General features: G+C 35.8%; 4 protein-coding genes across 4 annotated transcripts; all 4 read left to right on the top strand.

The window, feature by feature from the left end:
* Positions 1 to 4: 4 nt before the first annotated feature.
* LOC109801520 (cytochrome P450 71D8) lies at positions 5 to 2278 on the top strand. The gene is made up of 2 exons (XM_020362603.3): positions 5 to 1133; positions 1566 to 2278. The coding sequence occupies exons 1-2, from the start codon at positions 234 to 236 to the stop codon at positions 2175 to 2177; spliced, it is 1512 nt and encodes a 503-aa protein (XP_020218192.2). The 5' UTR covers positions 5 to 233; the 3' UTR covers positions 2178 to 2278.
* A 627-nt stretch (positions 2279 to 2905) lies between these two features.
* LOC109801519 (Tetratricopeptide repeat (TPR)-like superfamily protein) lies at positions 2906 to 6138 on the top strand. The gene has a single exon (XM_020362602.3). It carries the CDS (start codon positions 3568 to 3570, stop codon positions 5548 to 5550), a length of 1983 nt encoding a protein of 660 aa, XP_020218191.1. The 5' UTR covers positions 2906 to 3567; the 3' UTR covers positions 5551 to 6138.
* Positions 6139 to 6276: 138 nt separating this feature from the next.
* LOC109801585 (serine/threonine receptor-like kinase NFP) lies at positions 6277 to 9109 on the top strand. Its single transcript, XM_083066855.1, has one exon. It carries the CDS (start codon positions 7004 to 7006, stop codon positions 8804 to 8806), a length of 1803 nt encoding a protein of 600 aa, XP_082922981.1. The 5' UTR covers positions 6277 to 7003; the 3' UTR covers positions 8807 to 9109.
* Positions 9110 to 10769: 1660 nt separating this feature from the next.
* On the top strand, positions 10770 to 11537 carry LOC145953540 (uncharacterized). The gene has a single exon (XM_083067516.1). It carries the CDS (start codon positions 10770 to 10772, stop codon positions 11535 to 11537), a length of 768 nt encoding a protein of 255 aa, XP_082923642.1.
* The last annotated feature ends 1762 nt before the right edge of the window (positions 11538 to 13299 follow it).

The raw sequence follows: 13299 nt of genomic DNA, 5'->3' as shown, positions 1-13299 counted from the left end.
ATTTTTTAATTGTGTCATGTCACTGTTAAAAATAAATGTATTTATAGTAAAATGATACAATTAAAAGATATAATTAGTTCTCGGTGTAAATAAACTTTAAAGTATGAGTGTATAAGTAATTAACTCAAAAGAATAACACTACTTTATTCATTTAAAAGAGTTGTATAAATAAAAAGCAGTATCTCAGTATTGTGAGGAAACTTGATTACATTCCAGTTTGAACCCTGAAAGGCATGGAATATTCTCAACTTGTGATTGTTGTTACCTTCTTTGTGTTGTTGCTCTTGCATTGTCTCCTTAAAAACTACAAGCCAAAAACCAGTGACAAGTTACCCCCTGGTCCAAAGAAGATAGCCATCATAGGGAACCTGCATCAACTAGCATTAGCAGGTTCACTTCCACATCATGCTCTCAGACAACTTTCCCATAAACATGGTCCTCTCATGCACCTCCAACTAGGTCAAATTTCAGCAGTGGTGGCATCCTCCCCCACCATGGCCAAGGAAATAACCAAAACGCACGATGCCAATTTTCTGCAGAGGCCACATCTTATATCTGCACAAATCTTTTCCTACGGTGGAAAAGACATTGTTTTTGCTCCATACGGTGACTACTGGAGACAAATGAAGAAAATACTCGTGTCAGAACTTCTTAGTGCCAAGAGAGTCCAGTCTCTCTCTTTTATCAGAGAAGACGAAACAGCAAAGTTTATAGACTCAATTCGAGCTTCAGCAGGTTCACCAATCAATCTCACTAGCAGAATTTTCTCACTGATAAATGATTCTGTTTCCAGGGCAACAGTTGGTAGAAAATCTAAGGACCAGGCTGAGTTTGTGTCTTTGATTCGGAAAATGGTAGCATCTGTGGGAGGATTTGACCTTTCTGATTTGTTTCCTTCAATGAAATTTATACATTTCATAACTGGGAAGAAGGCCAAATTGGAGAAGTTGCATAAGCAGGTTGACAAGGTCTTGGAGATCATTGTCAAAGACCATCAAGAAAGGAAAATAGGAGTAAAAGAAGGAAGAGTTGAAGCAGAGGAAGAAGATCTTGTTGATGTTCTTCTCAGAATCCAACAAAGTGACAATCTTGACATCAAAATGACCACTAGTAACGTCAAAGCTTTGATACTGGTTAGTAAATACCGCAAAAAACACTTATCTTTTATTTAAATCTACCGGAATAGGTCACATGCATGTGCTTTCTTTGTTTTCCTATGCATCCCACGTAAGTAAATTACTGGAAAAACTATTTGCATGAATACGAATTTGCTTCGACACCTAATTTTAATAAAGCAATGATATTTGATCATCTCAGTCTATTGAACATGTAATTTACACTCTTCAAAAGATTGAATTTGTCCCAAACATGCTCTTCATCATATTTCTCTTTTCGAGTTATGCCTTTTCACACTAACAATTTTTATAAAATTATATTTTTCTATTTCTTTACATTTTATCTTAATTTTTTATGCATAAAATATACAGTTTTATGGTATAATAGATACAAATTCTCCTTTCATTTTACCAAAATTTATATGAAAAAGCTTGATTATTTTTTACTAGGACATATTCACTGGTGGAACTGATACTTCAGCATCAACACTAGAGTGGGCTATGACAGAAATGATGAGAAATCCAAAAGTGAGGGAGAAAGTACAGGCTGAGTTAAGACAAGTATTTAAAGGAAAGGAAATAATTGATGAAAGTGATCTAGAGCAACTAACGTATTTGAAGTTGGTGATCAAAGAGACATTGAGGGTACACCCTCCTACTCCTTTATTGATCCCTAGAGAATGCTCTAAACAAACCATTATTGATGGGTATGAAATACCTGTCAAGACTAAAGTCATGATAAATGTATGGGCAATTTGTAGGGATCCTCAATACTGGACTGATGCAGATAGATTTATCCCTGAGAGATTCGATGGTAGTCCTATCGATTTCAAAGGGAATAACTTTGAGTATCTACCATTTGGGGCAGGAAGGAGAATGTGCCCAAGCATCACATTTGGTTTAGCCAGCATTATGCTTCCATTGGCTCTATTACTCTATCACTTCAATTGGGAACTCCCAAATGGGATGAAACCTGAGAATATAGACATGACTGAACGTTTCGGATTGGCTATTGGGAGGAAAAACGATTTGTGTTTGATTCCCTTTATTTATGATCCTTGAATGCATGCTTGACGTGTCCATGTTCATTAATCACTTTTAGCTATTGTATTTTAGTGATTTTATGCGCTAAGAAAATAAAAATTGCTAGTGTGTTTTAATTATTTCGTATATGTATAAATAAAAGCCTAGTTATTAATAGATCTTTATTTATACAATTGTCCCCTTTCTTATCTCTATATACATAAAAAAAAAAAATCTTTTGTTCGATTTAATATAAATATACTAGTTGAGCAACTTGTGTAATGTACATGAAATAATAATTATCTTATATTTATATATTTTTAGTTATTTTATTTTTAATCGATATACCACTTGAGATTTCAATTTTTCATGATACTTATCATATAATATTATATAATATTTTACAAATTAAAACACATGTAAATGATTTTTCATATTACACACATGACACATGCAAGATCAATCTCAACAATGAGTAATTACATTAGGATTTAAAAGAGTTACATTAAATCAAGGTTATCATGGAAGAATCCCACAAAAATTATCTAACCCTAAATACAATGAGGGTTTAGCAAAACATATTGAAAGGAAAAAGTTTACAAAGGAGAAATGCTCGTGGATAATGGTGAATATATTGAATCTTTAGGTTCCTTTTCCATGGGCTGCTTCTCCGATGGTGGAAAGTGGAGAGGAAAAACCTAAGGATTAGGGTGAGTGATGAGAGAAATGGTTGTTCTTCCAATTCATTCTATGATTCTACTCGTAAATGAGCCTCGCAAAAGGTTTTAAAAAGTAACTGAAATGCGCCCAATATGTCAATAATTTTCTTTTGACGTTTTTCACTGATTCTTTTTGAATTTTTTATTTTTTAAAAAATGTCCAATTTATTTAATTAGTGAGTTAGTTAGTATACTGGATCCATTGAAATTAATAATGTGACCAGACTTTACTATACAAAGCAGACTGATTAGTATATTTACCTGCTTATGATGTATTCCACGTGAGCCTTTGTTCAATAATTAGACTCTCTAGATATGTTACATGTATCAGCCCAATGGGCCGGGAGGATTTCTTATGTTGGCCGTAATTGGAGACGTGATGATGTCCCTGGACTGGCTTAAAAAGATTGTGGTGGCTTCAATTTACTTGCGTCCCAAATCATATGTGAATCGATGTAGCGTGTTAGGCACCAAAATTTCAAGTTCCTTGACCCCAAAAAAAATAAATTAAGAAGAATCTTTGTGATTTGGATTTTGGACCAAAGAAAGATTTGAGCTTACTGTTCCGGATTGTGTTTATTCATAAGATCGTGTTCCCGCTCATTCATGCATGCGCACACCAAGTGTTTGATTATTTGCGTCACCCAATGCTGAATAAAAACGGTTCCTCGATTACGAACTGTAAGCAAAAACAACCTCAGCAGAGGTGAATGCCAATGCACTTGAGGTCGTTCTTTTGCGAGGCTAACCTGTTGAACAGGTTAACCTTGCAAGTGCAAGCTCGTTCCTATGCCCGTTGTCGTGAACCATTTGCCACCAAAGTTTGTCACTACCTCAACCGTGCCAAACTCATTGACTCCATTAGACTCACTCTTCGCTCCAACACTCCCAACTCCTCCCTTCCTTCTCTCATAAACCACCGTCTTTTGGACTCTTTTGTGGTCACTCACGCCCTTCGTTCTGCCCCTTCTGCAGATTCCGCTCTATCCCTTGTCCATGCCCTTCAAGATAATTCCCGTTTTTCCCACACCCAGAACACACTCCATGCACTTGCCACTGTGCTTGCCAAGTCTGGTCGACGCTCTGAGCTCAAATCTCTCCTTCATGATATCCGAGCCAACCGGTTTGGCACTGTTAGGATTAGCTTTATGAATCTCATGCAGTGGCATGCTGCAGCTGGGGACCTTGACACTGTTCTTCAAGCGTGGGAAAAGTATACACTAGAGAATAATCATCTCTGTGCTGAATCTTATAACATTGTTTTGGCTCTTTATGCACAGAAGGGAAAGGACTCTGAGGCTGTTACAGTTTTTCACAGGATGATTGAAGAAGGGTCTCTTCCGAATTGCAGAACCTATACTGTAATAATTGAACACCTCGTGAAGTGCCGGAGGTTATCAGAAGCAATGGAGGTTTTTAACCTGTTGCCTTTGATGAGGATCAAACGCACTTTGAAACAGTACTCCGTTCTGGTTGAGGGTTTTGTAGCTAGCAAACGCTTTGATGAAGCCATGGTTTTAGTTGAGGAGATGCAAGTTGATGGAATATTGCCTAGTAGAGGCATGGGTTTGTTGCTGCAGCAGATGAAGAAGGAAGTGGTTCTTAAAGACAAGGAGCAATTGTTAAGAGAAATTTTGCCTGATGAGAGAATCAGGAGTGTAAGTTATTCTATTGATAGTGGTGATGAGGATGAAGGAGAGAATGAGAATGATGGTGAAGATGAGAATATAACTGGTGCCTGTCAATGTGATCATATTGATGGGATTCAATTAAAACCATGGCTGGACCCACGGGCTCTGGTCAGTGCCTTGCGGAATTGGAGTCCTGATGAGGTAGCAGCACTAGAGGGTGCAAACTTTGTGTGGACAACAAGATTGGTCTGCAAGATGCTTAGGAATTTCAAAACGCCAGAAGCTGCATGGAATTTCTTCTGCTGGGTTGCTAGTCAACATGGATTTAGTCATGACATATACACAGTACAAAGAATTATGACCCTTCTAGCACGCCATGGACGCAATGACTTGGTTGATGGACTCATCTCCAAGATCAGAAGGGAGGGAATGAGACTACCATGCAGCACCATCAGACTAATCCTTGATTTTTATGGGATCTCAAAAAATGCTGATGCTGCTCTGAAGGTTTTCAATGATGATCGAGTACTTTGCGGGCCCATATCAAAGGTTAACCTGATGCTTCTGTATTCCTCTCTTCTAAGAACATTAACGAAGTGTGGAAGGAATTCTGAGGCCCTGGATATGCTTGATGATATGATTCTAAATGGTATTTGCCCAGATATGCAGACATTTTCAGGCCTGATGCACTATTTTTCACAGCTTGGAGACATAAAAACAGTGCAAAAGCTCTTTTCAATGGTTAGACAGAGCGGTCTAGAGCCAGATGCTTATTTATATAAGGTATTAATCCAAGGTTATTGCAAGTCAAAAAGAGCTGCTCTAGCGTGGAGGCTATTTGAAGACATGAAGAATTCAGGTGTGATGCCTGACTCTGCCACCAAAGATTTACTGGTAAAGAGCCTCTGGCAAGAGGGGAGACGGAGAGAGGCTGCAGCAGTGGAAGAGAGTTGTGAGGAAATAAATACAGTCCTTCCACATGCATTGCAGGGTCATGTGTGGACTGTCAGCTCTGCAGATCTCACTAGAGTTTATGATATTTATTCAAATTCTTTTGCTTAAAATGGGGGCTATCCATAGGTCTATACAATAGGTGTGGGTTTCTGCATCACAACACATTATTACAGGTGATGAGGTGAAAAACAATCAAGGTTTTAAAAACCGGTTCACAATTGCAATTATTGCTGCAACACCAAGGGTTTTTGGTATTTGTGACCTCAACTGCGGTTGCATTACTCTGTAATTTTCTACAATATCAAGGACTGTGATGTAATTGTGACTGTGACCCAATTTAAAACCTTGAAATCAATACCCATAGTACTTGGGATTTTTTAGACGGAGAGGTTGAGTGCAAAAATTTAAGTTGCTGTATTTATTAGAGTTCTGGAAGTTGTAGTCTAGGACGTTAGTTGATACTCAGAAATGAGTCCTTGCTCTGATGGCTACCAAATGTTTCGTTGTATCCACTTAATCTAGTACTGGAAGTCATCTTTGCTTAATCACAAAATTAATGAAGCTCTTAACGTGTGGAGAAGCTACATTCAGTCGGCTGCTGACTGATGCAAGTTGCAGGGCATCTAATTATTATCATTTTGTATTCTTATTAGTTATCTTATTGCAATTTTCAATTCATTTTATTTTCTTACAAAAGTAGTTGGTTACAAATTTCAGTTAAGACGTATAAACAAAAGATGCACTCGGTTACTAAAAAAGGGTGAGAAAAGGGTGTTAAGAGAGAGTAAGATGAGGACGGCAATGCAAACAATACTACTACACGAATTGGCATATCCCAGAAATACGTAACATATAATAAATCTGAAAGATATTTTAGTAAGTAGTAGGCTACTGCACTCATAAATCTATTATTTGGTCTACGTCTTCCTCAGCTGCTAAAGGCAGCCCATTTATATTGATTATCTTTGATTAAAAATTAAATTAAGGTGAATTTGATAAAGCTTTCTTATGTTGAATCCTATGCAAATTGACGATTCAACATTTTAAGTTGTGTGTTGCATGTATTAATTACAATAGCAAATAAACTGTTTGATGCCTGTATAAAACTATAAATTACATAAACAAATAATTGTCTTGGTCCTTGTTAAAAGTCTAACCAAAGCTACCCCTACCCGAAGAGATCATGAAGTTTAGTTGGTCTGTACTCTGTAGGTGTCTCCTTGCTGGCTAATATCGTGCATAGATAGAACTGGTTGGAACATTAACTGGCCGTCCAAAAGTTTGATTCGGCATTACAAAACTACTATATTGCCATTTTTATATCATGCGCGTGAATTGCATACAATTTGGCTAATATAAATATTGACGTGTCCACAGTGTCGAGGATTCTGAAAGCTAAAAGAAAATATAGTTAAAGCTAATGACACTGACGGGAGCAGATTTTTTTTATTAAACCAATGGATATTTTTATTGACAACGAATGCTTCATAACAACAACACAGAGTGCCTGTGATAATAGACTCTTTATTCCTTCCCTCATAACTTACATTTGTTCACAACGATGGCTGTCTTCTCTTGCTTTCTTCCTCTCTGTTCTCAGATTCTTTGTCTTGCACTCGTGTTGTTTTCCACTAATATTGCATCTCAATCACAACAGGCCAATGGAACAAACACAAACTTTTCATGCCCAGCTGATTCACCTCCTTCATGTGAAACCTATGTAACATACATTGCTCAGTCTCCAAATTTTTTGAGTCTGACCAGCATATCTAATTTATTTGACACCAGTCCTTTATCCATTGCAAGAGCCAGTAACTTGGACCCTGATAATAACAAGCTGATACCCGACCAAATTTTGCTGATACCAGTAACTTGTGGTTGCACTGGAAACCGCTCTTTCGCCAATATCTCCTACGAGATCAACCAAGGTGATACCTTCTCCTTTCTTTCAACCACTTCATATGAGAATCTCACGAATTGGCATGTAGTGGACGACTTAAACCCCGATCTAAATCCAAATATGTTGCCAATAGGCATCCAAGTAGTATTTCCTTTATTCTGCAAGTGCCCTTCGAAGAACCAGTTGGACAAAGGGATAAAGTACCTGATTACTTACGTGTGGCAGCCCAGTGACAATGTTTCCCTTGTAAGTGACAAGTTTGATGCATCACCAGAGGACATATTGAGTGAAAACAACTATGGTCAAAACTTGACTGCTGCAAACAACCTTCCAGTTTTGATCCCAGTGACACGCTTGCCAGTTCTTGCTCGATCTCCTTCAGATGGAAGAAAAGGCAGAAATCATCTTCCGGTTATAATCGGTATTAGCCTGGGATGCACATTGCTGGTTGTCGTTTCAATGCTATTACTGGTGTATGTATATTGTCTTAAAATGAAGAGTTTGAATAGGAGTGCTTCATCAGCTGAAACTGCAGATAGGCTACTTTCTGGAGTTTCTGGCTATGTAAGTAAGCCTACAGTGTATGAAACTAATGTGATCATGGAAGGTACTATGAACCTCAGTGAGCAGTGCAAGATTGGGGAATCAGTGTACAAGGCAAACATAGAGGGTAAGGTTTTAGCTATAAAAAGATTCAAGGAAGATGTGGTGGAGCAGCTGAAAATTCTGCAGAAGGTGAATCATGGAAATCTGGTGAAGTTAATGGGTGTCTCATCAGACAATGATGGGAATTGTTTTGTGGTTTATGAATATGCTGAAAATGGGTCTCTTGATGAGTGGCTATTCTCCAAGTCTTCTTCAGAAACATCAAACTCAATGGCCTCCCTTACATGGTGTCAGAGGATAAGCATAGCAGTGGATGTTGCAATGGGTCTGCAGTACATGCATGAACATGCTTATCCAAGAATTGTCCACAGGGACATTACAAGCAGCAATATCCTTCTTGACTCAAACTTTAAGGCCAAGATAGCAAATTTCTCCATGGCCAGAACTTTTACCAACCCCATGATGACAAAAATAGATGTCTTTGCATTTGGGGTGGTTCTGATAGAGTTGCTTACTGGCAGGAAAGCAATAACAACCAAAGAAAATGGTGAGGTGGTTATGCTGTGGAAGGACATATGGAAGATCTTTGATCAAGAAGAGGATAGAGAGGAGAGGTTAAGGAGATGGATGGATCCTAAGTTAGAGAGCTATTATCCTATAGATTATGCTCTCAGCTTGGCCTCCTTGGCTGTGAATTGTACATCAGATAAGTCTTTGTCTAGACCAACCATTGCAGAAATTGTGCTTAGCCTCTCCCTTCTCACTCAACCATCTCCGGCGACATTAGAGAGATCGTTGACTTCTTCTGGATTAGATGTAGATGCTACTCAAATTGTCACTTCCGTAGTGGCTCGTTGATTGAGTGAAGGCAATTTAGTTTCTCAAATTCAAGATGGTATTTTGTTTACACGATGACGAGTGAGCTTGGTTTAGGGGAGTGCTCAAAATTTGGATTTTCCATCCGTGTTATTCTTTAGCTTGAGGTAGAGTTGGCAAAATGAATAGCAATTGCAATTCACCTCAGACTAAATTTGCTTATTTCTCTGTATTTCTTTTGGTATGACAATTGAAACTGAATCAAATGATGGATTGTCTGTTACATTTACAAACAAATTCAAGCGAGATAAAGATAATTGCGTTTGAAATATATGTTTCTGCCACTGGTTGCATTAAGCTTATGTTTCATGCCTCGTAAAGTTTTGGATTTTGTTCATACAATTGCATCCTCAATTCTGATAAATTGAAATGGTTGTTGGTTGATCTTTTAAACAATTCACTAGATAAAAGATAATGTTTCGATATACACTATTTTTAAATTTACCAAAATAAGATATACAATATTACTTATAAATTATTTATCTTAAGCATTCCATAGTTGATTTGAGTAGTAAATATGCCCTCTACGTATAGATGCATTTGTGACATGCAATGATGCATGTAGTAACCAAGGTAAAAAGTACAAATTTGTGCAATATGATATGCCTCTATGTTTATATTATTCTACGGCCAGCTCTACCCTTATATGGTGTTCCAAGTCAGCTAACTATTATTTTTTTGGGGGGGCTGAGGGGACATTCATGTTAGGCGAAGGGCGTTTAAAATGTATGAAAGAAAAATTCGTCCATGTTGTTCCAATCATTGGCGAAGGTACCTACCTCTACATAAAAAAATGCTAATACCAAAATGAATCGTTGAGAGTTGTGAGTTGACCATGTATCTGGAGAATCTTTCGTAAACATTAACTTTTCTGCATGTCAAACCTGCAGTGAAGTGTTTAAAAATTTGATAGATAGTTGTTTTGGACTCCTCAACAGAAAAATAAAAATAAAATTAGTGATTGGGGAGGAAGATGGTGGTGACCCAGAAAGATAGGAATCGGAGATTCGAAATTAGGTGAGAGGGACTGAAGGAGGAATGGAAAAAATAAATAAATAAAGAGTTAATTAACATTTTTTTTAACTTAATTTAAAAACAATTTTATTTAATTTTATTTTTAATCTTTTAAATATTGATCACAATTGGTTACATGACATTATAAAATTATGTCTCTCAATACTACTAATAACATATAATTCACTTAATTAATTAAGACACTAGAGTATTATAGACCTTTCATATCAAATACAAATTTTATGAATAAATAAAAATTCCTTTAATCCTTATCTTCAAAAGATAACATTTACGTCAACAACAAAAAAATAACATTTAATCATTAATATATAAATAAAAGTCTAATATATATATATATATATATATATATATATATATATATATATATCAATAAAAACTAAAGTTATACATATATCTATTATTATTAAATAAAAAATATATATTATTAGTATTTTATATCATTGATAAATTAATATTAGTAATATTAACAATATTTTAGTATATTAATAGATAAATTAATAATTAAAAAATATAAATATATTAAAAGATAAATTAATATTAAACATCTAATTTATATATTTTAGTTACTAAAATTTATATTTATAAGATATAATTTTTTATTATTATTTTAATATATTTATTTCTTAAATAAGATACTTATATTTTTATAAGACTATATTAATATATATATTTATTAAATAATTAATATACAAATATGTTAATAATAATAATTTATCAATAATATTATTAATTATAATAATATATACAAAAATTAATTATTTACCAATAATAAATTTTTTTATATATATGAATGAAAATGAGAGTAGTGGGAAATGGTAGGAACACTTCCTTTTAGAGAGATTCTTGGTGCACTAAAAAACCTTTTTGTGAGAGGTATAGTAGGTTGTTTTGTATCTCTAATAATAAAGACATGTCTGTGGAGGATATGAAATTATGTAGGGAGGGGGAGAGTGAGTGGAATTGGTGTTGGAGGAGGCAATTATTTCAGTGGGAGCAATCTCAATTATCACTTTTGATGATGGATCTAACATGTGTTCAAATGGATGATACAAATGATGATTCTTGGAATTGGTCAGCTGATCCAAGCGGACTGTATTCAATCAAGTCAGCTTACTATATAATTGTTAATGCCTCAGATTTTGCAGAAATCCCTCTTCATAAGTTCATATGGTGTAGGCTTGTCCCTTCCAAGGTTTCTTGTTTTGCTTGGAGGGTGATGCTTGATAGAATCTCAGCCAAAGTTAATCTTGCAAAAAGGAATTTGTTACTGTCTTCTAATTCTGGTTGTGTGTGGTGTAATCAAGGTCTTGATACCTCTTACCATATATTTTTTGAGTGCTCCTTTGCATACCAGGTTTGGATGTTGTGTTTGGAATGGTGTGGCCTCTTTGCTGCTCATCAAAATAATTTCATATCTCATTTTGAGCAGTTCCTAGGCCTTCCGAGTTGTGTTGCTAAAAATCAGTACAAATGGGCGGTGATCTGGTTGGCTTCAATTTGGAGTATTTGGTTGGCGAAAAATGAAGTTGTATTTACTAATAAATTCACATCTCCAAAGGATCTGGTCGAATTGATAAAACTACGCTCTTGGAAGTGGCTGAAAGCTAAAGATCTTGATTTTTACTATCGGTTTCCTTGTTTGTCAGGGGAACCTGCTGCATGTCTTAATCTTTATTAAGTTAACTATTTATGGGTTGAAGTACCCCTTGTACTCCCTTTTAATATATTTCATTTTGCCTAGCAAAAAAAATAAATTAAAATAGATCAATATTTTTTTTTTAAAATGTTGCAAACAATTATATATTATAGGATATTAATATACTAATAATATTATTTTGTATTTATTTATCAACAATAATATTTATATTAATAATATATAAAAATATATATTATTTAGTAATAATAAATATATGTACATTTTTACTTTCTATTAAAATTATATATTAAAAAATATTTTACTTTTCATATATATTAAAAAAATAGATTAAGGGTTAAGTGTTGTTTGAAACTAATTAAGAGCTAGTTCATATTTAATATTTTTGAGATTTTTCTTTATTAATCTTTATATATTATATTATGATTTTTTTTATTTTTATATATCACATCTGTTGGGTACCAGAGGGAAAAGAAAACTTCAATAGCGGAAGCACACACACGAGAGAAACAAAAATAGAGAAACAAACTCAGAAATTAACCTGGTTCGGCACTTCTTGCCTACATCCACAAACACACTCAACAAATTATTTTATTACTCCACTTGTAATTTTTACAAGGATAAAATTGCAAACCCTCTCACACAATTTTTGCACGGAAAAATTACAAACTCTTTCTTGACACACAACTACCTAAGTCCTCAATACACCCAAAAACTAGTGTTGTTGTGGTGAGTACACCCAAACTATCACCCTTTATTTATAGTAGTAGTCTACCACTTCCCTTCTTCAAAACTACCCGATGTGGGACTTTGGAGGATACCCACACACTTTGGGCACAACATATCCTCCCTTCATCCAAAGTCTCACATTAATCCATCATCATAACAGGCGACACTTATAAAAGGAATACTCTTCTTCTTCTCCTTCATACTTTTCAAGTCCTCCTTGAATTCTGGACATTTGACTTGAATGTGACCAAACTCTCCATTCTGAATCTTTCATCTCACATGGCTTTTCTTCTTCTAAGGCACAATCAAGACCTAGCTGGACTAAATAGTCATAGATTGTGCATTGCCATAAGGAGAAGTCTATCCTCCCATCAAACAAAGGAACATCTAACTTCATCGTAGTCATAGCACCGTATTGCTCTGGCCCACGTACTGCTTCTTTTCCTCCCTGGTACATGTTAAGTCTCAATTATACTTCTTTTTGGACAAGACATTGAACAATTCCACTCATCCTTTGCACCATTGCAAGATAATTGTTCTTTTTTTGATTCATTTTGTGTGCAGATATAGCTAACCCAGAATTTAGCTAACAATACCCTAATACACCTCATTTTTTGTGCAGGTATTGAGCTAGAGAATTAAGGATAGAAGACCCATAGGATTGGAAATTTAAGGAGCTAAGGAGCAGGGAAGAGCAACTGCGCCTGGCGCAAGACTTCCCGCGCCAGGCTTGAGCAAAATAGAGTGCCACACTTCTGCAATTCATAACTGCGCTGGGCGTGAGACTACCCGTGCCGGACGTGATCGAGACAGAGAGCCACTCAAACTCTCTAGAAGACATTGCGCCCAACTTAAAAAGAATTATGCCAGGCGTGTCCTGAGGCAGAGAGTAACTAAGCTATCTGGAAGGCCCTGTGCCGGGCACAAAGACTAATGCGCCGGGCGTGTAACCCTAATTTGACTCCCCAAGCTCGTATTTGAAGAAATATTCGAGGTTTTTCTTCTCATTCGCACATTGGACGCATTCTAGGAGCTGAGGAAGGGATTCCCAGAGCTT

This window comes from Cajanus cajan, chromosome 11, assembly GCF_000230855.2.
Source record: "Cajanus cajan strain Asha chromosome 11, NIPB_CcT2T_4, whole genome shotgun sequence".
Lineage (NCBI taxonomy): Eukaryota > Viridiplantae > Streptophyta > Magnoliopsida > Fabales > Fabaceae > Cajanus > Cajanus cajan.
The sequence above is the reverse complement of the archived record's forward strand: the minus strand, read 5'-3'. Positions and strand labels throughout refer to the sequence as shown.

Bases quoted from the DNA above. Each gene is read 5' to 3' on its own strand.
- LOC145953540 (XM_083067516.1), top strand. From the start codon at position 10,770: ATGTCTGTGGAGGATATGAAATTATGTAGGGAGGGGGAGAGTGAGTGG.
- LOC109801520 (XM_020362603.3), top strand. From the start codon at position 234: ATGGAATATTCTCAACTTGTGATTGTTGTTACCTTCTTTGTGTTGTTG. The intron at 1,134-1,565 runs GTTAGTAAATAC...ATTTTTTACTAG, and splicing joins ACGTCAAAGCTTTGATACTG to GACATATTCACTGGTGGAAC.
- LOC109801519 (XM_020362602.3), top strand. From the start codon at position 3,568: ATGCCAATGCACTTGAGGTCGTTCTTTTGCGAGGCTAACCTGTTGAAC.
- LOC109801585 (XM_083066855.1), top strand. From the start codon at position 7,004: ATGGCTGTCTTCTCTTGCTTTCTTCCTCTCTGTTCTCAGATTCTTTGT.